This window comes from Colius striatus, chromosome 1 (genome assembly GCF_028858725.1).
Source record: "Colius striatus isolate bColStr4 chromosome 1, bColStr4.1.hap1, whole genome shotgun sequence".
Classification (NCBI taxonomy): Eukaryota; Metazoa; Chordata; class Aves; order Coliiformes; family Coliidae; genus Colius; species Colius striatus.
In genome coordinates, this window is record NC_084759.1 from 136635222 (window position 1) to 136660410 (window position 25189).

General features: G+C 40.0%; 1 protein-coding gene across 10 annotated transcripts in view; it reads right to left on the minus strand.

Moving 5' to 3' along the window:
• Window positions 1–25189, minus strand: part of SOX5 (SRY-box transcription factor 5) — a 652738-nt gene that overhangs the window by 154693 nt on the left and 472856 nt on the right. For 8 of the 10 annotated variants that reach the window (XM_062009253.1, XM_062009270.1, XM_062009262.1 and 5 more), the window contains one exon: window positions 12635–12721. The exons of the other annotated variants lie outside the window; for them this stretch is intronic. In XM_062009253.1, coding sequence (XP_061865237.1) covers window positions 12635–12721 — 87 coding nt within the window. The remainder of the gene's footprint in view (window positions 1–12634; window positions 12722–25189) is intronic. 10 annotated transcript variants of the gene reach the window in all.

Below are 25189 nucleotides of genomic sequence, written 5' to 3' on the forward strand. Positions count from 1 at the left end.
GGGCTCCTTGCTTGGTAGTTACTTGAATTTACATTCACTTAATTTCAACCTTGCACTTCCAAGCAACATCCCATTTCCTACATCAGTCAAGTCCAAGTGCTTAAATGCTCTGGTAGACAGCCACACGTAAGTGGGAAAAACACAAAGAATCAATGTTTTCATATAAAGGAAATGTTCCTTTATTATCGTTTTTATTAAGATGCTGAAGATTTATATGAAGATAATCTTGTGAATTTATGTGAAAATGTACTCAGATATAGTCTCAAAAAAAACACCTGTGGTACAAGCTGGAAACTTAAGAAACACACTGAAACAGAAACCATAGGACTTTAAAACCTATTCTGCTAAAAGCCTTAAGAAAGAATGAAAGTCAGTGCTACAATACTAGCGCTGCTGAAGAAAACACTTTTAACTTACGATTTTTAGTTCAAACATTGGGGATAGAGAACTTGTACAAGTAATGCATTTGCCACCTGGCCAAACAATTAATCAGAAATGTCTATTGCCACTCTTCCATCCTTCATTTGTTTTTCCCTAGGAAAAAAAGGATGCAGTGTTTCCAACTGGCATAGAATTATTCTAAAAGCAGACTCTTCTTTGTCTTATCCATGGCTAGCATATCAGTTTACTGTGATGCACATCTAATGAAGATTAAGAGTATACTGACACTGTCAGTATAACATGCTGGGCATGCTGAAAGATCTGAAAACTAAGTATTTTAAGTATTTTTTCATCAGATATTTTATTCCAAACTTGGTTACTGTGTGCACAAGAAAGAGAGTGAGAAAGACCTAGAGAGAGAAGGAATACACAGGATTGGCTTAGTCCTGAACTTAGGGTAAGCAAAAAGAGATTACTGTCAAATAAACTGTTTGTCAAATACACTGACACACATCAAAGATCTTCAGCCAGTACTGGTTCATCAGTGTATTTTGAGCTCCCACAGTAGCTTTCAGTTGGGAATCAAAAAGCACTTTGTAAAGTTAAATTAATCCCCACCACACCTTTCAAAGGTGGAAAAATGTTTCCATATGTGTAAACTGACAGACAGAGGGGTCACAGAGTTAGTTACCAACAGTGGCAGAAAAAGAAATGTTGATATCCAGCCCTGTGCTCCAGAGCTCAGGCTGTGCTTCCCAAGAGAGAGAAAAACATTCCATGTGCCCCTGCCCTGACCGCAACACGGAACAACTGCACAACCACGGGGCCATCCACCTACTACAGTTTCTTCTTTAATTTGATTCACCTACAGAGGAGAAAAAAACTCCTTCCCCTGGAAAACAACAGTTTTATTTAAACAGCAGGAACAAGAAGAAAGCCTGGATGAACGAAGACCAAGCAGTTAGGGCAATGCGGTGCATATGCAAGAGCTGTGGACACACCACAGCCATGCAGCAAACTCAGTCTCCTTGTTATTACTCAGTTTTTAAGGGGATGTTAAGATACCCAAAGAGAGTGCTTTATGTACAAACTTAATACCTTTGGCTTATAAACTGGACTGGAAGTAGTCTGACAAAAGGCAGCCTTCTTGCACTGTATTTCTTGACCAATTTCAGCTTGCTGATAAACCAAAAGGGAGAATTTATCATTGTCAACTTTTAAAACAAAATCTTTTGTTGGAGAACACTTTCTAGAAAATGAGGCTTCGTATGTACTTTATTTTCATGTGGTTAGGCCATCCTTCAATAATACATAATTTTAGAATCACAGAATCATTACAGTTGGAAAAGACCTTTAGGATCATTGAGTCCAAGAGCTAACTTCACACTGCTAAGCCCATCACTAAACCAAACCATATCCCTCAGCACCTCATCTATGCATCTTTTAAATACCTCTAGGGATCGTGACTCCACTACCTCCCTGGGCAGCCTGTTATAATTTCAATTCTTTACGGTATGATTCCTTGCAAAATAAGTTCTTGGACAGCCATACTCTCAAGTGAAACCAGAGGCAAGAGAGATCAGATCTGTGGGTCTACTGGCAGTTTTGGGGTGGATTTACCCTTGCCTTACCCACACATTCATATACACCCTGCTGATGATGAATCAAATAGTTTTTAGATTTCTTGCAGACGTATGTGAAACGTGAAAACTAAAATGAAGAAAAGTTACTTAAATTAGACTGACCATAATGTAAACTCTTTGCATTTATGTTACCCTTATCACTTAGCACACCTTTTCTCTTATTTCTTTTGTGGAAATGTCCAACAAAACTGTCATTTCACAGTTGTCATTCATAAATTACTTAGCTTTCCTAACAAACGAAAGCGAAATACTTGGTCTTATTTATGTAGTGGTGAGCACAAGCAGTGGCAGGATTTTTTTAAAATACACTGCAGAATTAGATCACCAGTTGCCATTTTTTTTAACCCTTTCTAGATGCTGTAGATTGGGGATAGGACAGTGGGCTTCTGTTCTGTCACTATTATTTTTTCTCTCTTTACCTGAACGACATCTAAACTTTCATCATCATGAGACATGTCTTGGCAGCTAAGGGTTTTCATTTTAAGAATTCTGGAGCTTACAGGGCAAACCATTTAAGTTTAATCATCTACAACACCAACTGCATAAAAATAGTGGCTTTAAGTTGTGCTACTGGGGAACTAAGGAACTACCTCCATGGCTACTAACACTGCTAGAACTTGGGAGGTGGTGCAGACCACAGCGAGGACAGCTCACCAGCCCCAGCAGCTACATTTGTCCACTTCAATACTAAACTCACTTAAAGCTGCTCCAAGTAGTACAGAGTTGGGAATGAGTTGGCCTGTACTCTACACACACTAATCGTACACCTGCAGTGCTTTCATTCTAGTCATGCAGCATGGCTGGGAGAAAAAACAAGTGCCTATTATCGAGCGTACAACTCGACTGCAAGCTTGACCACTTCACATCGGTATTGAGTGAGGGGTAAAAGGACAGTGGCTTACATCAACGGCTGGCTCAAAAATTATTCTTAATTACTGTGAGATCCACAACAAATAGCTATTGCACATTTTATGTTTAACAAGGCTTTTAACCACCAGGCCACCTTCCTTTCAAGAGATTGCCGTAGGTGCTCATACTGTTCTCTCTGTATTCTATCACTGCAATGGCAAAATCTGGACTTTTTTCACAATTTAGCAAAACAACTGTGGCAGGAGAGCATCAAAGTACACACTGTGGCTTGATACAGTGGATAGCCCAAGAAAACACACTTTCCAGATGCGTCAGCTTACTCTCTATCAACACAAAAAGAGATTTGAGAAGAAAAAAAAACATGTTTGTGGATGCAACACCCACAGCAGATGGCAATAAAAGAAGACTCAAATTAGTGGCGTTCTGTATCGCCAAACGTAAACTTCATCTCAGATCAACACTATCCATAATAGTGTTTAAGTAGTAAAAGAAATTTACTCAAATGTGAAATAAACTATTACACATTCTTAGTTCTGATTCACAGTCTCAGACTGGCAGTGACAGTAACATTTTAATAAACATTAGAATGAAGACACCAATATGACCAAATGACACACTTAAAGTGAGAAAACGAACAGGAGAAACCTTGGCATATCCACCCAAAACAGAACCAAAGCAAAAAAAAAAGGCAGAGAAACCGCTTTTGAGATCAAAACAGTAAATACTTTATTATAATTTATTAGACAGAATGAGAATGTAAATGAGAAATTAGGAAAGCCAATATTTTCTTTAACAGGCATTTTAAGCTTTTGCTGCTAATGCTCAAGCGATGAGGATGCCTGATTGCAGCCAGCCTACGGATCTGCTCACAGCCGTGTAGCTCCCAGCGACTACTGCAAAGGGCAGAAACGTGGCAAGGCTCTCCTCAGTCCCTCTGACATGTCTCAATTAAACTGTTAGGAATGTTATCAATCAGGGGTGCTCACATGCACACTCATGCACATCCATACAGAGGGTGAAATTTATCCCCCAAGTCAGTTTACAATCAAACTAATTACGTAAATAGCTTTTGAACTGTCAGCACTGTCTTTCAAAAAAAAATCAAAGAAACAATGTGTGAGTACAAAGTCTGAAAGACAGGATAATATTGTATTATGTTCATATCATTAACTATGGTTACAAAAAGAAAAAAAAAAAATCTCTCCTGTATCTACAAAGCTTGGGGCGGGGGGAAGTAGAAATAAGAATATTTTGAAGTACTCTATATTCAAATAATGTTCAGATATATAATAGTAATTAGAGCATGCAGTATACAGGATTTTTTTTAATTTCAAAGCATTAGCTAACTGATCTTAAAGACTGTGAACAGTTAGAAAGGTAGTGGCATACATTACCTTTTTAAAGAGAGTAGCGAGATGTGAAGCTTTTAGAATCTTGCCTAAAGTCATTCTTAACTTAATATACTGGAAGCTTTTTTATTGCTGGCCCTGCTGAAGATATCACCAGAATTATTTCAGTAAGGCCAAGATTTTTCCCACTGACTGTAACATGTTAACATACATGTTAAATAGATTATTAAATCTTTGCTTGATCCACTTTGATACTGAGTAGGGTTCTAGCTGAGGGACCCCATGAATGAAGCAATTCTTGCCAGCACATAACTAACCAAGCAACAGAACCATGCCACAACACAGTTTCTGTGTAACTTTACTCTGATGTAACGACGTGATGAGGATGCAACTACAACCCACACATTAGCTAAAAACTGAGTCACCTCCAAGTATTTTCTGCAGCGGTGCATTTTCTCAGTGCGATTTTTAAGTTAGGGGCAAAACAGTTTTTATCTAAAATTGACAGAGATGAAAAGGTTTTTCAAACTAAGACTATTAACTCAGCCATCCTCAGAAGAATCAAACTCCCACTAGCACTAACATTATTATATCCAAAGAATAAATTAAAATAGCAGCAGTTCATAAAATAGCTTTTTTGAGGATTTTATTCCAGTAATGTTTTCTTGAGAGTTTCATTCTCGTCCCATCGTCAACTAGTGTTCTTTCCCCATTTCCTTCCCTTAGTTTTAACTTTGCCACATTAGAAATTCAAATCCAACATTGCTCTGCTCAGTAAGGAAATTGGGAAAGTAAAATAGACAGGCCATGTAGCCGCCTTCTACTTAAATGCAAACTAATCTTTGTCATGTCTTTTTTTTTGTCAAAAAAAAAAAATCTATTTATAACATCATAATTTTAAAGAGGAGCACTCTTCCCTTCTCTGCTTCGACGGCTGTGCTGCTGACGTCACCCCAAGTTGTATATGTGAGGCAATGGGAAGCTGATGTTACGTGCCCTCAGGAAACGTAGTCTGATAAACAGATCTAACCAGCTGAGGTAAGTTCAGAATTTAAACTCTTCTTTTTTTTCTGTCTTAAGAGACAAAATGTCAAATGATTATGACCAAGAAATGGGTATATACTTTAAATTATGTACTTGCTGGTATGTCTTGGTGGGTGGATGTGGGTTATGTGCTTGCACACATGTGCAAACTCCCTAATCAATACTTCAGCGTTTTATTGTGGACTGGCACATAGCTTTTCAAGGCAAATAAATCCTGGAGCTGTCAGGACATAAACATCTAAAAACTGGCATTTTTCAATAAGTATTTAAGCCAACTTTACTACACACTGACTGACATCACTTACAACTACCTACCTTGCTAAATTAAATTACTTCATCTGATGGATATGGGAAGTCATCATAATAAAAGAAAACTTTCTGACTGTTATTTACTAAGTAAGCCACAGCCACCAGAAAAGGAAACAATGAAAGAAAAAGCCCAGAATTCAAACTGATTTCTCTGTACCTACAGATTTATGTAATTAATCTACTCTGACAAATAAAAATCCTTTTTAGAACAGCAAGCTAGGATAAAGTTATTTATTTCAGCATAGGGACAGTCTTAATCTTTTAGGTTTCAGTGGAAGATTTTGCAGAATGAATAAAAACAAATGATGAACAATTACCATATTTTGCCATTACTACCCTCAAGAACTAATATTCTGTGGGGACAAAAACCTTAGCCATCTGCTCTATAACAGACCAGCACATTAATATTTCGCAACGCTGGAAAGAAGTTGTCACTGAGTGCTCTTTATTTGCTGTCAGAAAAAGTTTTGGTACAGCAGACTGCAAACAAAGCTTGGTATTCAACCAGGTTAGTAACTTATTGTCAAGGTTACAAAAGGAATAGACAATATTTGTATTGAGACTATTTCTCAGAGGTTATTCATTGTTTTACCGTCTAGACAACAAGCTAGAACTAGGCTAGAGAAAATGGCATTTGCTGCTGGAATTTCATGCAGTAGCGGAAAAATCAGTAAAAAATATGTGTATGTGTTTTTGCTTTGTTTTCACAAACTGGTAGTTGTAGCTCAGCAACATTGATCTCAGCACATCCTTCAGGTGATTTTAGTATAAACAAGAACAGCTTTAGGTCCCTTTTGTCATGCAACTTGTAGGGATAATTTCTAAATAGAGTGGTTTGGCCTTCTTATGTTCAAACAAAATAAAGTCATTGGCATTTGCTACTTTAATTAGTTCCATTTTTTTATTCCTTATTAATAGTCACTTCTTAGAACTGTAAGTTGTATTTGACTGCAATAGAACTGGATTTTTTTCTGATCAAATTAAGTACCTTTACATTAAAAAAAAAAACACCAAAAAACCAAAGAACTCCAGAACAGCTCAAATTTGCTGCTTTATCACAAATTCAATTTTTTTCGCATTCTAGATGCTTTAAGAAAGATTTCTCCAACCCACCTTTTGCAGATATTACCCTCAACCAACCTCCTGTTCTAGGGTCAGATAGGAGCAGCTCCATACAGTCACCATCTCTGCTTCAGGCTTTTATTTGGCCTGACAGAAGTTTTACATTCATGTGGCTCAGTTGGCACTGTCTACCTCTCTGCAGTCTCAGTATCGTACTGCATTGTGATTAACCTCCACTATTTCGGCAGCTGCCAAATTTCCTCTCAAAAGTTAGATTCCCCTGTGTGCTACTGGGCAGGTTCTCTCCCTTCCCCCAGCATTTCTCAACTATTAAGCAAGAGCTAAAGCTCACTGACAGCAATTTGCTACTTTTAACACTCTCGAAAAAATAAGCACAGAGAAGATACTAAGTAGGTTGCAATAAATATTGCATTTATCACAGTTAAAAAGCCAACAACCAGACATCTCTTACCTCCTTCACTTAGGACTCTCTCACCCTCCTTCTCTCCCCACTCCATATACAATACTATCCAGAAAAAACAGAACCATAGAATCAAAACATCCACATCCAACACAAGTTTGCTAACATTTTTCAACCATTAATTTGCAAATGCAAAATTCACACAGCTCCTAGGAGAGTGTGTAGCTTTCACACAACTCCTGGGGATCTGTGCTGTATTAGTCAAAGGTTTAAACCCAGTATATTCCCCAGGAATAATCTCTCCTCCCTTCCCCCTCCTTCCTCCCAGCCACATCTAAATGCAGAATCCCCAGCTTCCTTGTCTTCAGTTTACAGATTACACGATCTAAAGTGTCACTCACTGGATTACTGCACATAACCTGAGCACTAGCCGAAGCTTACTTGTCTTCAACTTGTCCAGCATTACTTAAATGGAATTATCCATCACAATCCATATACCGAATCTGCATAGCCCACTTATCTCAAGATTCTGTGTGTCACCTACCAGATTATCCGCTTTAATCCATACATTGAATCTACATAACATATGTCCTTAATTCATGGGCTCTGATGAGCCATAGTATCGCTGAATGGATTATTTCTCTTTATCCATTATTGGCAGTCGTAAGAGGGTTCACAGCATACTCTCTCATGCCCTATCTTCCCAACATATAAGCAAAATTAGAGTCTTCATCAAACATAGCTCTATCACACATCAAACATACCTTGACATAATACCTGCACCGATAGTTCACGTAACTTGGAACCCAGTTTCTTGCACAGAACAACCGTCTGTGTTATCATGCATTATCAATTAGGATTGATAGGCTAATCTTGCTTTCAATTACACTCATAAATCTGTGGTTACTCCAGTACAGTCTTTGGACTCACTTAGATCTAAGTGCAGATGATTTTACCTTAATGATGATCCTTTTTGCAGTGAGTGCAGAAAACACTTCACCTGAGTTGTTTAGGAACTAACCTGTACAACAGAAAAGGACTTTCAAACAACAACAAAAAAATACCAGGTTCAGGCTTTCCCTGTCCGTCTTGAGAGACCCAGGTGTAATCACAGTTAACAATGCCTTCACCTGAACAGAAAACCAACTCAGAAAGATTAGAAACAAAAGTCAATTTAGCCTATTGTTCTGCACACCTATTCAAAATTAGCTAAGTGGAGAACATACAAAATATGTATTATTATTTCTTGACAGCTTTCGATAAGCAAGAGATGGACGAGATTAGCAGAAGGGCTTTGCGTACACCACGGAAGTTTTCAAAAGAGCTCTCAACATGGTTAAAATTTCCTCACTCACATCAGCACCAGCAAGACTGTGCACCTCAACATACATCTGGCCACCCAGGTGGCCTGCACTGTGCACTGAAGTCTGCACAGAGGAGGTCCAGCACCACTGAAATAGAAGTTTTGTGTTAATTTGCTAAGTATAGAGACAGCCACTGACATCGAAGAGTGTGGAAATGTTACACCTCTTCCTATCAATGGCCCACCCTACAGGATGCATCTGAAGCAGCCAGTAACATTGCTTCAGAGGAAAGCAATCACTTTTAGCATGCAATGCACAGGTATTAGGCAGTTCTGCTGAAAGCAGAAAGGGAGTATAATTTTCCTTCTTTTAGACGATCGGTTTGAGACCTGAAGTTCTCTTTGCTCCACTGAATCCAATAAACAGTATTATCCATGAACAATCCAATGGCCTTTTGGGCCCTGTTCTTGAATATGATGGATATAAATGAATTTTAACAACTTTTAACCAATTTAATAGATAGTTTTACATTTTTATTGTAAAATGTTTGCATTTAACAGAATGTTTTGAACTCATTTTCAAGAGCAGAAATTCCATGGATTTCAAAACAAAATTTCTTAAGAAATCTCCAGTGCCAAACTTGTATCATTTTTTTAGCCCTGGACTACCCCTCTAAACTAACAGAGACATCTGAGTTGAAATGGCTACAGATACCACAGAATCTTAAGGGTTGGAACGGACCTCAAAAGATCATCTAGTTCAACCCCTCTGCCAGAGCAGGACCCCATGGAGTAGGTCACATAGGAACCTATCCAGGTGGGTTTTTAATATCTCCAGAGAAGGAGACTCCATAACCCATCTGAGCAGCCTGTTCTAGTGCTCTGTCACCCTCACAGTGAAGTTTTTCCTTGTGTTTCTTTGGAACCTCTTATGTTTCAGCTTGTACCCGTTGCCCCTTGTCCTATCATTGGCCATCATTGAGAACAGCCTGGCTCCATCCTCCTGACACCCGCCCTTTGTGTATCTGTAAACATTAATGAGATCACCTCTTAGCCTCCTCAAGCTGAAGAGCCCCAGCTCCCTCAGCCTTTCATCAAAAAGAGGTTCCAGATTTTGCCCCATTATAATGGTACTCCCTTGCAGCACCTTCCAGTCAAGCCCTGGAGTGAAACACTACATTTCCTTTTCCATATATAGATCATTCTGATCTTGAACTTTGCAGCTAAACCTGAGTGAATATTCAGTGATGGCTCTCCCATTTTACAGACATGCAGATGAAGAAACGGGGGCTTAAAGTAGCTGCAGAAAGTAACAAAGCGACTAAGAGGAATAACTGAATAAAAACGTGGGAGTCTAGTGACTTCCAGCCACTCACCAACTCCCCTATCTTTAATAAAATATTACTGCTTTCTAACTTAGAAGAAATAACACTAATAGAAAATAAAGTCTTCTGCCTCATCTCTCTTTCTTTTAATCTCTCCCAGAGAATAAAACTCAATGGTAATAACACAGACTTGGGCATTAACAATATGTAGCCTAGCACTGCGACTTTAGCACATGACGTACTAAAACTCCCCAAGATCTAATGAAAAACACAATGAAATTTTGAACAGTTAAATGGAAAAACCTATTCAGCACATAAGACAGTTGGGCAGTACAGCTTCTAGTGCTGTCCACATTCCAAGGTGTTTTAATAATAAGACACTACTTGTGCAGGGTTTCCAAATAATCACTAATAGAGAACTGAGGAAAAATGAAAAGAGAGAAATGAAAAGAAAATGCAGCTGCCAAGCTAAATATAGAGGGGAGTTAATTAAAAAAATCACAACTGGAAAACTTAACAACTTTACATTCCTACAGAAGGACAAAAACCATTTTCTACCATAATATACGTGTGTTTGTGCACGCGTACACGAGTATAAAGCAGCTCAACTTGCACACCTTTCATGTTGCCTCACTAAATACAGCTGCGATACAGCTGAGCTATTGTTTGTTGGCGGCTCACGGCTGGCGGTGCCATGAAAACCGCATTCCTGGGCACTAAATAATCAGCCTGCCTGACCCCCCAAGAACCTGTAAGTCAAATTCATTTACCCCCAGAGGGCAATGCTCTATTGTATCCTCCCTTCTTTCTAGCCACCTAGGAACAATGGACAATAATTGCAACTGTCACGGCAGTCAGTAGGAAAAATAAACCAGTGCCTGTTTTCACAGCTTACTGCCAAACCTGATCCAAACACCTAATAACCATGCCCCCAACCATAGAACCACAGTTGCATTAAAAAGCCTCAGATGTGAGGCTTTTGAACAGAACTACAGAACAATAACTCGACTTGTGTTAAAAATATGAAGGTAAAAAACAAAAATTAAAGCAAAGCAAACTCTTCTTTGAGGCTGTGCTGTTGCTCCCCATCCTCCCCCTGGGGCAAGACTGAAAGGACTGTTGAATTTCTTTCGTGCTAGCATATAGCTGCTGCTACTGCTTTCAAGTTTAGCTTCTGAAAGGGAAAGAGAGGAGAGGAGAAAAAAAAAGATTGCCCTCCAACAGAACAAGATCATAGGGACTGGGAACAGACCGTCTTCTCAGTGAACAGCATCTTTCAGAGCAGCTTTGCAGAGTCCAAAGACAGAAGCGATTCACTGGGAGTCCTTCTAAAGGCTCTGGTATATCAGGAGTTAAAGAGGCTCCAGACAACATTCAAGAACTGATGAAATACACACCCAAAAGTGGTTATGATAGTCTCCTTCTTAATTTGGGCCTGAAACATCTTAAAGATTCATCAGTTCAAGGCAGACGATGATGTTATTTTAAAAGAATATGCTTTTAAAAACCAGAGCTCATAGATAAGCCCAGTGGCTACCCTGCCTTTTAACGACCTGTTGCTTTACCCACATGGAGAAAACGTGCTCAGCAGGAATAGAGAATCCAGGCTTTGGCTCTCTGTTATAATAATAACAACAATAACTCAGACTATTTGGGGCCAAAGGACTGTATTGTTATATTCTACATATGTAATGAATATATATTTTTGAGTTACAGCCTCTGAGGGAGAAGCCAGGGGAAGCGAGTGGCATATTTTCCTACTTGTGTAAGTCAGCGGGCCAGCGCAAACTAATGCCGGTGGCTTATCAGTGACAAGCTGCAAGGCGCGTATAATTAAAGTAACGCTATCTTTGCCCATGTATCAATACATTAACGTCTAAGAGCATGTCATGTTGTAGTCTTTACTGATTACTGCTCTCCTCTTGCACAGAAGGTCTTAAACCTCTCGGGCAGGAGATTTGGGAGCCTGCCTGCATGAGGATCTCAGTATCTCGGACAACATTAGTAAGCAAACAAAACAAAAATAATGAAGAGAAATTAAATCTAGTTTATAAACATACGAAAAAAAGATTTCATTTTAATCTCATTTCACTTTCACATTTCCAAAACAACATTGGCTTGGATTTTGCTGCTCCAGATGTACACTGATATAAATGGGAGAAGAATCGGAGTCATCATTTCTTTTCAGTGATAACGGCTATTCTGAAAACTAGAATTTTTGACATACATGTACTTTGAGTCAATTCTTCATTGTAAGCACTGAGGAAGAGCTACAAAAGTATTAAATTACATAAAAACAAACAACTACAGGTTCCCTAAAATGACCTCACATGCAAAAAATGGGGAAATATTTTGGCATGGCAGAAGCTACTGCTGCTGGAGAGTGGTCAAATTTTGTCATTTTCCTTCTGGAGTATGGCTTTAAAAGAACATGCTTTAGTGCACAGATGTTGTACGCTGTCTTTTAAAATCTGCACTAGCTAATTTTAGTACCTAGAGGTATCATTACATAAACTTTCAATTTTTTTTTTCCCATACATGTAGAAAAGTAAAACAAAATCTACATAATCAAAATCTGTCCAAATATTAACAAGGGCTTTCAGAAGCTGAGCTCTTCTATACTCTGATACCACAGAAGCCCACGTTTGATATGTGAATTGACTGGGTATTTTTCCGATCCAGCAAAAGGATGTGTCCTCTTACAACACAGAATGATACATGCAACAAAAGTTTTACTTAAGTTTATTCAGTTAGGGCAATATACTGTTTCATTTATTTATATTACCACAGATGGACAGAATATACTACAGTTCAGCCTCAAATTATGGCGTTTTGAGGGGAAGGGAAGAGGAGCAAACAAAGTTTCATAAAGCCAGTGATACCTGTATACTCGGTCTCAATTTGTTTTAGCACAGAAAGAGCATTACCTTTTATTTCTCCAAAGTTCCCTGATCCCATGGCAAGAAGCTTGTCTTTCCAGTCCTTTGATAGTAGCTTTTCAATACTGGGAGTTTCTAAGTGAAGGGGGGGGGGAGAAAAAAAGTAAGTAAATCAACATGACTGTCTCCACAATAGAAGTCATTAAAAGTCTATCTGCTAAAAATAAGGCCAACCCCTGTTCTGGGCCCCAGTTCGTAATGACTTCATCAACAAACTGATAAGAGGGGAGGGGAGAAGGGAAAAAAAAAAAAAAAAGTGTTTTGTCACCTGCTGTTTCAAAACCATTAGCTTTTTCCTCTTGTGGAACAAAGGCCTGATAATTCTGTATGACAATGGGCACATATAAACCTGCAGTTCATTGTTTTTCAATTTGGTGAACAACTTGCTGCCTATAATGGATGCCTGTCAATTTCTGGGTGTTAGTCTGCAGTCAAAAAATAATTATGTTGATAAAATGCAGAGTAAAGAGAGAGAGAGGGAAAGAGAGAGCAAGAGAAGCAAGGAATTAGCTCCTAAATCTGCTACATGTAATTATATCCCTCTGAGTGTTTACAATTACATCCACTTTATAATGTGTGTTTAAACATCGTGTGGTAGTAAGCATACTGTGGAAAAGATTTTCCGGTAACACGCACATTATAAATAATAATAAAAAGTTGGGTATGAAAAAAGCTTTAAAAGATTGCAAAATCCTGAGGGAGAAAAGGCACTGCTTAGAATGGAAACCCATCATTTGCTCATTTCAGATTCTATCACTTCCTTTAAAAAAATAAAATAAAATAAAGTATTTGTTCGGTATTTTCAGGAAAAATGCGGTGAGGGTGTGGATGGGTCTGATATTTATGTCTGTAACTCTTGTATTCTGACCTCTTTTTGTGTAGAATTTTAATGCATAAGTAAATATAAATGCTAATAAAATTCAGAGGACATTAAACTCAATTCCAAACAATGTAATTGTATATTCTTGTCAGCATTTAGATGGGTACACAATTACAATAGCTTTCAATCCCACGATTAGCACTGCATTCAGTTAGAAAATGGAGTGTACTAAAAGATAAGTGTCCCAGTATGCGCCATCTAAATAACAATACCCACACTTATTATCTGGATCTAAGACATATACTGTGATTCTCCACATTTGTGTTTATGTGTATTTGTATTTGTTCAGGCATTTGTTTACCCCCTACCAGGAGCATAAAGGGAGTACATGTTAACTTATCAAAGGGACCGTCTGGCCTAGAGACCATACAATTATTAGCAACTGGTTAATTTTCCCCACAGTAAAAACCATTATGAGCAACCTTCATTATCTCGTTTGGCTAATTCTGCCTCCTTCCTCGACGCCCCATCGCCGGGCCGGGCGGAGGCGGGGCGGCGGGAGCGGGATGTGGGCGGCGGCCCGGGCGGGCTCCGGCCTTCACGTCCCTCGGCCGGAGCACGGTGAAACTCACCACACTCAGGGCAGTGTCAAACCCTTAAAATACTCCGGGGGAGTTGGGCACACGGCTGCCCACAGGTACTCCCGGGCCCGCAGCACGCCTACTAACCAACCTCGTCCCGTGTAGACATGAGGAGATTGTTTCTTTAACCTCTCCTCCCCCCTCCCTTCCCCGCCAACATCTTTATACACATTGCTAGAGTCTCAGTTTGCTCCTCTCTGAGAGTGTGAGCGGCGGGTTAGCGACGGACTCAGGCTCCCAAGGGTTGCCTGAATGCACATTTTTCTGTTAGAAACCCCTAAACCTGCCAGTTAAATCCTAACGAAATGGATGGGAGAAGCTGCGGTGCAACGAGCGTTCCCGTGCCGGGGCTGACGATACGAAGGTGCCGCCGCGCTCTAGCCACTCGCACAGCTACTTCTGAAGTTTGTACGTCCTCTGCAAGCACTCACGAAGGAAATCATTTTGCCAGACGTATCTGAATAGGTCAAATAAACGCCGCCGCCTGCTTGCCTTTTTTTTTTTTCCCCTCCTGAGCTTTTCAGAAAATTCTCGAGTAGCTTGTAAACAGGCCAGAGCAAATGCGGTATTTGCAGTACAGGGCTGTCAGTCATTAAAAGCTAACAAACCTTTGCAAAGCAGGAATGCGGCGATAGAAATCCATTGTGAACTGACAATAGGCTCCAGAGCCTCCAGGCACCAAAAGCAGCCCGTCTTACTTTTAAGTCTATTGTCAGCAAAGTCCACGACAAAGCCTTTCCCCTGCAGCTAGACAAAATATTCGCCGTGGTGCGCTCCTAAAGAAACAGAAGTCTTCTGTCTAACTTGCCGCGCGTTAAAGCAACAGTAGCCCCTCGCCCGGGGCTTCCAAGGGCCCCTCTGATCAGGATGCGGCACAGCCGCCACCATCCGATGGGCTACCTGCCTCTCCGCTCGCCTCCCTGCCCACGCCTCACCCCCGCCCCCGCTCCCCGCCGCGGCCGAGGCCCGGGACCGAGCCAGCGCTCGGTGAGCGGCACCGGGACGGGGCCGGTGTTACTTTACAGAGGGATGGTGGTTGCGGTGGTGGTGGGGGTGTCGGCTTTGTCAAGAAAATCTTAGTGACTTAGCGGCGGAGTCTCCCCCGGGCGAGGGACTCATGTTACCGATAAGTATCCCCGCAACCTGACTCCGACGTTGATTGCGGGAGAGCTGCGGCAAACGAGAGGAGAGGATGGATGCGATGGACGGCCATGTATCAATGACTGAAATTTCTGCGAGGATGGTAAAGATCTCAGTAGGAAACCATGATTAGAGATGTGAAAGGCCAAATGGCAAAATCCCAATAGTAACAATGCATCTGTTCATTAATGTGTGAATATGAGTAATATGAAAATTTAACACAATTATAATCCCCTCAGCAATCCTGATGGCATAAAATAGATTGTGGCGATCTAATCAGCATTTCCCCTGTTGAAATACTGTATGTTAACTATTTAAAATAATATTATATAGATTTTTTTTCCCTTTAAAAAATGCCATGTAATTGTATTTAATTGATGTACTAACTTCATTTCAAACCTCCCTTGACTTGAACTGCATTTTTTCCATAAGGCACTACAACAGACTTCTGATACAGAATCAGCAAATAATTGTCCTTTTGGTAATACTAAAAAGGAACTTTAATTCTGAAAGACAATAACTTCCCCACCCCTATAGCTTTGTAGAGCTAAAGAGCTGTATTAAGTTACAGCTTATTTAATTCTATTCTATACCATGTTAACATATTGTACTTACATAAAATATACTATTCATATACTCAACCTATCACATTTCAGCAACTGCTTGTGAAATACATTATGCACCCTATCTTGGAAACAAACATTTATTATGTCATTTATGTGCCCCATGAAAAAAAGATTTCAAATTTACACGTCTTAAATAAAAATAACTGTTTAAACGCTTACAACTGTAGAGCTTTCATGAATTATACAGAAACAAAGTCATCTTTTGTTCAGGTTTTTTTAGAATTCATGGGGAAGATGATGCTCTCAAATTAAGAAAAGAAATAAAACACTTGCCAAGCACTCGTTCTCTGGATTCATTAGAAAGTCAGTAAAACTTTTAATGCTTGCACATTTAATGTGCAGCTTGAAGTAGGGAAACATGGCCTGCACCAGGAACTTCTATTCCTGAGTCCTACTCCAACACTTAGTCTCTTGGATTCAGTGGATTCGGTTCCTACACCCAAAGTCTGAGCTATATTGTGACAGATTTTGGATATGCATCAGTAGAGTTCTGTTTTATGATAATCTGTATTTGCATTTCCCAAAAGCTATATACATGGTATGCTTTGCCATTCTGGGTATCACAATTATTTAGAAAGTCTCCTAATTCCACCTTTGAGAGGAACCCAGGAATAGCCCCATTTCTTTTGGAGCCCTTGAGCTAATACACCCCCCCCCCCCCTCCCCAATTACCTATTTGCGGTGTAGGTCCTATGGCACACAGTAAAACAACCTCAAGGCTATCCACAGCACAGTGTGAACACATCTACAAAAGGGTTTTTCAGAGGTTGGTTGTGAGCAGCAATTCAGTAATGTTTGGGAAACATTTTTTTGTTCCAGAAACACTATGAAAAGTGTTAAGTGTTGTTATAGAAGAGGATTACGGGTAGGGCACCAAAGAGAAAGACCGAGATGCAAAGAATAACAGGAATCATTAAGTGAATGCTGGCAAAGAGAAGACTGACTGAATTAATACATATACAAATTAATCCACAAAAAATATTTCTGCTGTCTCTATTCAACACATTTATCAGTCATTAGCTCTTTCTAGAGATATTTACGGTGCATTTTGTTTTTCTTGTTTCACCCTTGCCTCTGTTGCTTGCATATGCTTCTTCGCATCACTGCGTATGGCAATACCCACCAGTGAATGGCCCTCCAACTGTGCCAGGCATTGTGGCAGCAGCACACTGGCTCCTCGGTGCCCCCCCGGCCCCACTGCTCTCCCTCCTCCCCTCCCTCCCTCCCTCCTGCACTCCCGTGCCAAGCACCATTGAGGCTGACTCCCTCATCTACAACAATGAGACCTGGAGAGCGTTGCCAGCAGCGAGCAATTCTCACGAAGGCCTTCAGTGCGCAGAATTAAACCAGTTTCTCAGTGGTGTCGTAGTCCCACGTTAGCTGCTCTGATTTGCATGTACAGATGCACGTGTGCATCGTTCTGTACGCATTGGGCACACATATACATATGCTGAATTGCTCTGACAATACTGGAAAGCAAAGCATCTAAGTAAATTAACATAAAAATCTCTTTTTAGTGTAACTTCTTGTACACTAACAAGCATGTCATTGTCCCTCTACTTCTGTATCTGATGTTTAACTTCACTGACTTCCTTGCTTAAAAGCCTTAAAGTTTACATACTGAGAAAGGTGCGATTTGTTTCCAGGAAGTGTCTGGGGCTACACTGCCATAGTAAGAGGCACCATTTTTAGTACTGTCTGCTGGACTCCTATTTCATTTAGTCTACTTCCAGAAGTTGTCTTAATATTTTTCAAGCATTTTAACTCCCCTTTGGGAGTGACATAATCCTGCTCTGAATTCAATGGCAGTGCAGATCCACATGAACCTGCCTTGGCAGCCATCCAAACTCTCAGTCCCACAGTGCAGCATTCCCTTCAGGCCTAGCCTCTCTGGTAGCTCTTTCAAAACTCACCTGGATGAGTTCCTGTGTGACCTACTCTAGGTGGACCTACTCTAGCTGGAAGGTTGAACTAGATGATCTTTCGAAGTCTCTTCCAACCCTTATGATTCTGTTATTCTGTGATTTTTCAGTCTATGCTCCAGGGTCATAGCCCTGTAAATATCCATGCAGCTGCCTGCTTCCAGAGAAAGGCATGTAACTCCATCATGCTCTAACAAAGTGTGGGATGGAGGCTGTCTGCATAAGGCATTTCCCGAACAGCCATATTTGAAGAGGAAAAGGGAGAGCAAAGATCTATGACAAAGAACAGGCAACTATGGTAAAAGGGACGGAGGCTGAAAGAAGTTGACAACAAGTCAGAGGAACAACACAAGTCCTGAAGCCTCCCACTTGCACGGTGTGTGGGTGTCCAAGCATGGGTGCTCTCTCAAGGAGATGGCCAAAGGGCTCCCTTCTCTAACTACTGTGAATGGCTCTTGTCCTGGGATGAAAGAGAACGACTCCCTAGAATAAAGTAAAAGAAAGATACTTGGCGCCAGCAAGGATGATGACATGAAGTGTAGCGAAGTGGAGAGAAGCCAGGAGTTGCTCAATACCCAGCCAGACCACCAGACATTTCCTGCCAACACATGTCATTCCTAGAGGAAGGAGTATTTGGTCCGCACAAATGATCGTGAATAAACTTTAGTATTGGCTGATATACCTTCCACTTCTGGCAAGCACCTTCCTTTATATTATGAAAGAGCTGGCAAATACCCTCCATCCATTATTCACCCTTTTCTTCTGCTGTGGTCATAAATATGTTACACCTGTTGGCCACAGTTCCACTCACGGTTTCTACAACCCTCACCTATCAACATGCCATGCCACCGGCACTCTGTTCCACAATAAACCCATTCTGGTTTAAACTGAGAAACAAGACTGAGGGTAGACTTTCACTCTTCCTTTAAAAGAGCAAACACATATACAGACACAAGAAATTTCTCTTTTTATGTAGCTGTTTTTACTATGAAGGTCTTACCTATACAAAATCAGACACAATTTCCATAGCAGAAACCAAAGAAACTATTGTGAAGAAATGATTGGTATCAGCAGGTTACATAGACATACAGCATCTGCATACACATATGGTTCTCCATCAACAGAATCAAGCTTTTAGGGAACTACTTGCAGCTAGGCAAGACACTATGAATCATGAGCAGGCACAACACAGAATGTATTTAAATTTGGAAATCAAAGACCACACAACATACATTTTTCTCTTGCCTTCCAGGAAGTACTGCAATTCTTTACCCGTCTAAAAGTATTTTAAACTTTTGCAGAAGATGCTAGGAAACACCTCTACAAATGCAATTGCTGTTCAAATGTAGGACATAGTTGTTCAGGTGTGATAAGCAAAAATGTAGTGCTAAGTAACTACTACCTGGGGCTACAGAATGTAGTGTGCTGTTGGGTTCTTTGGTAGTTTTAATGCATGTTTTTTGGTCTTTGAGCACAAACTCACAGAACTATTCAAGTTTCGATGAGGTATTAGGAAGCTATGGTGCTCTGGCCAGCACATCATAGTATGGCTCTTACTACACCACTCCATCACAACCACTGTGCAGAAAACAGCTGGGCTACATATGTCCATGGGTGGCTTCCAAACCTACTAAAAAGCTCCATTCTCTGGCAAGCATTACCAGTCTTCCTGCTTATGGAATCTCCAGTCCCACCCCAGCCACATGTTAGCTCCCACAGCATTTTATTTCAGCAGACAAAATTAACTTCTGTATCCACAGATGACCATGTTTACCTGTGGTGCACAATGACATCAGGTTACCATAGTATACTTGGTGCACATACCTGCATAATTTTGTGTATGCTTAATAGCACAGCAGTTGTTTTCAAGTTGCTGTCTCTCTTTTGCAATATCCATCATGCTGCATTAATGAAGTATACACTATATGAATGATAAGACATTTTTATTGTGATTTCTGGCACAAGAGTACTGCCTCTTGTTCTAAAAAAATAATTCACATAGCCAGCAAAGGTTCTATAGCACAAAAAAATAATATATTCAAGATTTTAAAATCAAAATCACTAATCTAGGAATGCCACTAAAATATGATTTTACTCTACCTACAAATATACAAGCAGTTATTTTTACAACTGCTCACCAATGCATACTTCCAGCCTTACAAGAAAGTTACCTAAAAACACAAGGATATTCATTAGGAAGAAAAGGTTAGTCTTCGGATACACTATACTATGAGTTGAACTCATTATCCCGTTGGATATATGCGAGGAGCCAGCAAACCACAGCACAGGGCAGGAGCACATGGCTAAGCAGGACAGGGTGAGGGCACAGGGATTCCTGAAGCTACGTTTACGGCCAAAACCAGCATCTAATTCAACTACACTCTCAGGGACAGTCAGGCTATTGTCTGAAATTTTTAGTTTCCATCTCCTGAATGCACTGGCAGTTGCACCATTAGTTGTGTACTTTTCAGGCTGCCTTGTTTCAACAAATGGTCAGTCACCTACTCCAAGAGCAGTGTCACACTCCAGATATGACACGTATAACGCAAAGAAATCAAGCCTGTCATGTCATACCTTCTGCCAGTCCTTCAATATCCCAGCAGCACAGTCTGTGTTCATTTTAGGGTTTTACAGACAATAGTCAAGATTTTCTCTGCCTCCATCCCCTTTATTGGTGTGCAATTTCAGGACAGAGTCTGCCTTCAGAATGTGAAAAATTCACCTATTTCTAAAAGTTGTTTCTGTCATACACTTCTCTAGACTGACAATGAAGCTCTTCTGAAGCCTGCAAACCCAACAAAGCCACCTTTTGTGGCAAACACAGCGTTGAGCCAGACAATAAGCCTGTGTTTCCATTCTCACCTCAGATTAACAGGGAATTCCAGCTCAATCTCTGTCATTTTCACCACACTAACTCATACAGTACATACTTCATTGCCTTACATACCTTAATGGCAACAAACTCCACCAAGGCTACTAACTGCACAGTGATTATGCTTTAAGAATCTAGGTTACAAGGTACTATATGATAATTGCCATCCATTCCACTGTTGTCACAGAGGCACTCATATTTGTGTGCCAGGGCTGATGGACAGTGCCAGTGCTCCACTCACACCTCTGTGAATTTGGCCTTCCACGTCAAGCCTGGAGCCGCTGCTGGCTGCCCCAGCTTTGGAGATGGGGGCTGTGTTAACTTGCAGGATACCCTAAGAACCACTACAGCTTAACTATTTTGAAGCAGTGCTGGAACATAAAAGTCTGTAGTCACTGCTCGGTTACTCTCCACCTAAATCCTTGTCCTTGCAAATACATAGTAGGATATATCCAGTTCAAGAACTGATCCAATCTCCACCTTTCCCATTTCTGCAGCAATGCAACTGTGTCCTCCAGAGAAAGGTGCACTGAAGCACTGTGAATGGCATTGGATGCCATACACAGGACAGTGTATCTTTTGTCACTGAAATTTGTTAGGACTCAGTGCTTTGGATTCCCAAAGGCATTCAGGAGCATAAATCTCATTCTGGAAAGGAACTGGGCTCTGACTGCCTTTGGAGATCCAGGCCAGTGAGCTGGCCGAAACAGCCAAACATGAACACAATCTGCCAAGTGTGGCATTTGACTGGCACAACTGTTGCTGGAACATCTTTTTCCAGCATACATAGTCTTTAGAATGATCCCAAGACTCCATTACAACCGCCTTCTTCACCCCTAATGAAATTAACAGACAAGAACGAAGAAAGTCATTTAACCTCACCAAACTTATTTTTTAAAGTTAAATTTTAAAAACGTTCCACATACTTTCCTGATATTAAAAGAATAAATTAATAGGTGAAACAGAGTAACTAACTTTCGAATACCTGAGCAGGAGTCTTTTTTCTTTTTCATTGATGTTACAAATACACCAGTAGGAACCTTTATAAAAAGAAGGGCAACAGTAAAATAAAATAAAAAAAAAACCTCCCTTCTATGCACGAAAAGAGAATTTTGTCTTAATCTGTGTTCTCCAACTTTCTACTGCCTTTTTAATTCCTGGCATCTCTAAATGAAAGAAGGAATTGATTTTCTCAGGAGTGGTCCACCCAGCAAAAAAAAACCCCTGTGTCAGTTAACAGAAGGAGGCACTATACGAAGCCTGAGCTTCACTGAAATTCTGAAACCACAAAGATGTTTTAATATTTCCAGAGACTATTTCAAGAGTAACGACATAAAAACAGAGACATCTGGAATTAAATACCATTAAATTTCACTTCAGTTTTATTTTTCTGTCTCAGTTGGACAGAGATACTCCACTGAAATACATATTCCCCTGAAATACGTTTGTGTATTAGCATACCAACAGAGCCAGTTTCTAAATAAAGTGACATAATATCTTGTTAATATCAACAGAGGCCAATGTTTTTGGTCTGCTAATTTTCTACATCTTCAGCGCATCCTTAAATAAGCAAGAAGGCTTAAAAAAAACCCCATTCAACAAGATGACTATACACTAACTTTTTATAGGCATGGACACATCATTAAAGATGTTCTGGGGAGATTCTGTGGTTTATCCTTTGACAGAAAGATCTTTTGTACTGATCTGTCTCTTTTTAAGTAATTAAATGCTGTCTCAAAAAAAACCCCAAACCTCCAAAAACAAAATCCCAAGAGAGCCAAAAAGTATACAATCTAAATAACTGTAAAACATAAATTGAGAACTACAACATTTGGCTAGGATTTCAAGGAAATCCTTCTGAAGCTCAACCACTCCGTTTCTCCAATCCTGAATTCAACAGCAACAATGTAGGCTTTCACATACAGTCACTAGAGCATTTTTGCTCTAAAATCTCAAAGCAACTTTTTAATTTTTTTTTTTAAAGAGTCCTGAACTGCTCACAGTTTTCTTTAAAATGACAAAAGCGAGGACTACATGTGATGAAGCTGAGAAGACAATTTTCTAAATAGCCTATCATTCCGCCCTTGCCACAGCCATTATTTCCCACCACCAAAAAGTTTGCAGCTCTGGCCTTCAGATATCAGCTGCAAAAGGAGCTGATACTACTTGGTGCTCCTTACCAACTTGGCCTTCTTTACATGTCGCTTTTACCTTGGCAAAGGGGAAGAGGAGCCTCATTTGCCAACATGAGAGAGCAATAACAAAACAAAACAAAAGTGAAAGAACCCCACTTTTGTCACAAAGTCACAACTTCTGGTGATGTGGCCAGGTTTAGGGGTTTTTTGGTTAACAGCACTGCTCTGGGAAGTGGGCACACACCACCTGGCTGCCTGTCCCTGGCCTAGCGAGAGCTAGGGAACACAGTCGGCAGGCTGGGGCTGCGGAGGGCAGGGCCTTACTTCTGAATGGAAGTGACGAAACATCCTGATGCACCAAAGTGCATGTTATTGAACTAATCATCAGTTTCCACCCTCCTCCCCCACCCTCTTTTTTTTTTTTTTTTCCCTTCCTTTTTTTTTGACAGCTGTCTTCCTATCTTCCCAACAGGTGCTATTAGGCCCTGAACAATGGCAAAGGCTTTTAAGCCACTGCTGTTGACAAGTGAAAGGGAACAACAAATGGCTCGGTAGTGCTCTTCTCCCCAGGTCACTCAACCAGTGGTAAGAGTTATTATTTTTATTTATTAGCTCTGCGGCACTGTCCTCCATTGTACCTCCTCCAACCTCCCCTTTCCGTGACAGCAAGGAGCTTTTTAACTTTTAATAAAAATGGGCGAGTGCTTAGCTCCTGAGCTGGCTCCTTCTGTAAAGTGCACAGCTAATGAACGTTGTCCATTTAGATCTGGATAATTTATGATGTCAGCGGCGCTGACATAGGGAGGGCTGGATCCAGATATGGCTATTAGTTACACTGCCAGGAGTGACAGTGAGAGTAAGAAGAGGTGGAAGTTGGATGGAAAGAAGAGGTTTCCATCCTCTCCCATACCCCATATTTGGTTTTGCATGATAATTACAAGGTTTGGTGATAAATAAGACATTCCCTCTTTTGAGGTTAAGGTAATTTTTCTGTACCCTCCTTAGCATTTCATTAACCGTATTATAATCCTCTTCAGAGAACAAAGGCAGATGGAAGAAAAGTTAATTTTCCATTAAATGAAAATGACTGCACCCGTTTAAACGATGTACTCAGACTTGTTACTGCTAGGAGAAAAAAAATGTGCCAAAATGTTTTCTGATCCTAGTAATGTATACATACATTTGTACACATATATTAACTAGTTGAGGTTACTCAATTAATAAACTGGATGTAACAGATAAGCTCCATCAAATGTAAACCCCATATTGCCACTGTTCTAGCAAACCAGGTAAATATGAAGGCAATCAGACAATTACATGTCCAAACAAAACCAGTAAATCAGCAAGTAACTCACCTGGAAATGCAAATACACTTGAAAGTTGAAAACATAATGCCAAAAATAATCAAAATGTTGACATATTATGAAACCAGTTGGTTAAGAGTCATATGTTATCAATCAAATTGAGGTAATAGCATATACACCTATTGCTCATCTGGACCTATTTATTTAAGTTATAAGTAGACATAACTGTGTAGTGAAAGGGCTACAGTCATCAGATTGTCTATGTACTTCCTAGGGTAAACGTGTACTGTTATAATTTGAACCTAATGATAACAGTGAAAGAAACATAAAGTACTCATTTGGGATGTTAATAAAACCATTAAAAGGATTTAAACATTTGAACATAGAAAACTAAAAAGGATATCCCCTTGAAACAACCAAGAAAACACACAGCAGGCTCAGATTTCTATTCTCTTTTAAAATGAGACAGACTGTTTTACCACTGGAAGTGAGAATTAAAGCACATACGCCTGATACTAAACAACTACACATCCTGAACTCCTCTTGCACAACATATGTGAAAACAAAATCTCCATCGATTGCCAGATGCCAGAAAGATATGAACTATAATAATAATCAAAAAGATGTACACTATAAATCAAAGCTTCTGAAGAGCAGGTAGTTACACAGTAAATCAGACTGCTAGTTGTGATGTAAATGATATTTGCATGGAATCATTATGTCAAATTAAGTAGAAATTATTAAAGCTAATGTCATCCCTGGGCTAGCTTAAAATAATCTTCCAAGATTTGCACACAGGCTTCTCCACCGAAGTACAGCATTCCATCTGCCTTGACAACTTGTTCTGTTTGTTCTCACTTGTCTCCATTCATGGATTTTTTGGACTCTGTTATTTGCAGCATAAATAGGGAGAGGAAATACATTGGGTTTCCGTTTGATCGAGCATTTTTCTTCCTGAGTTAGGGAATAACATCGAGATACATGGGTAGTTCAGCCATGTAACAGTTGTGACAGGTAATCCCCAAATAAGCAAAGAGAAATCAGAGAAAGTCTATTATGCTTAGCTCTTTAACATAATAGTTC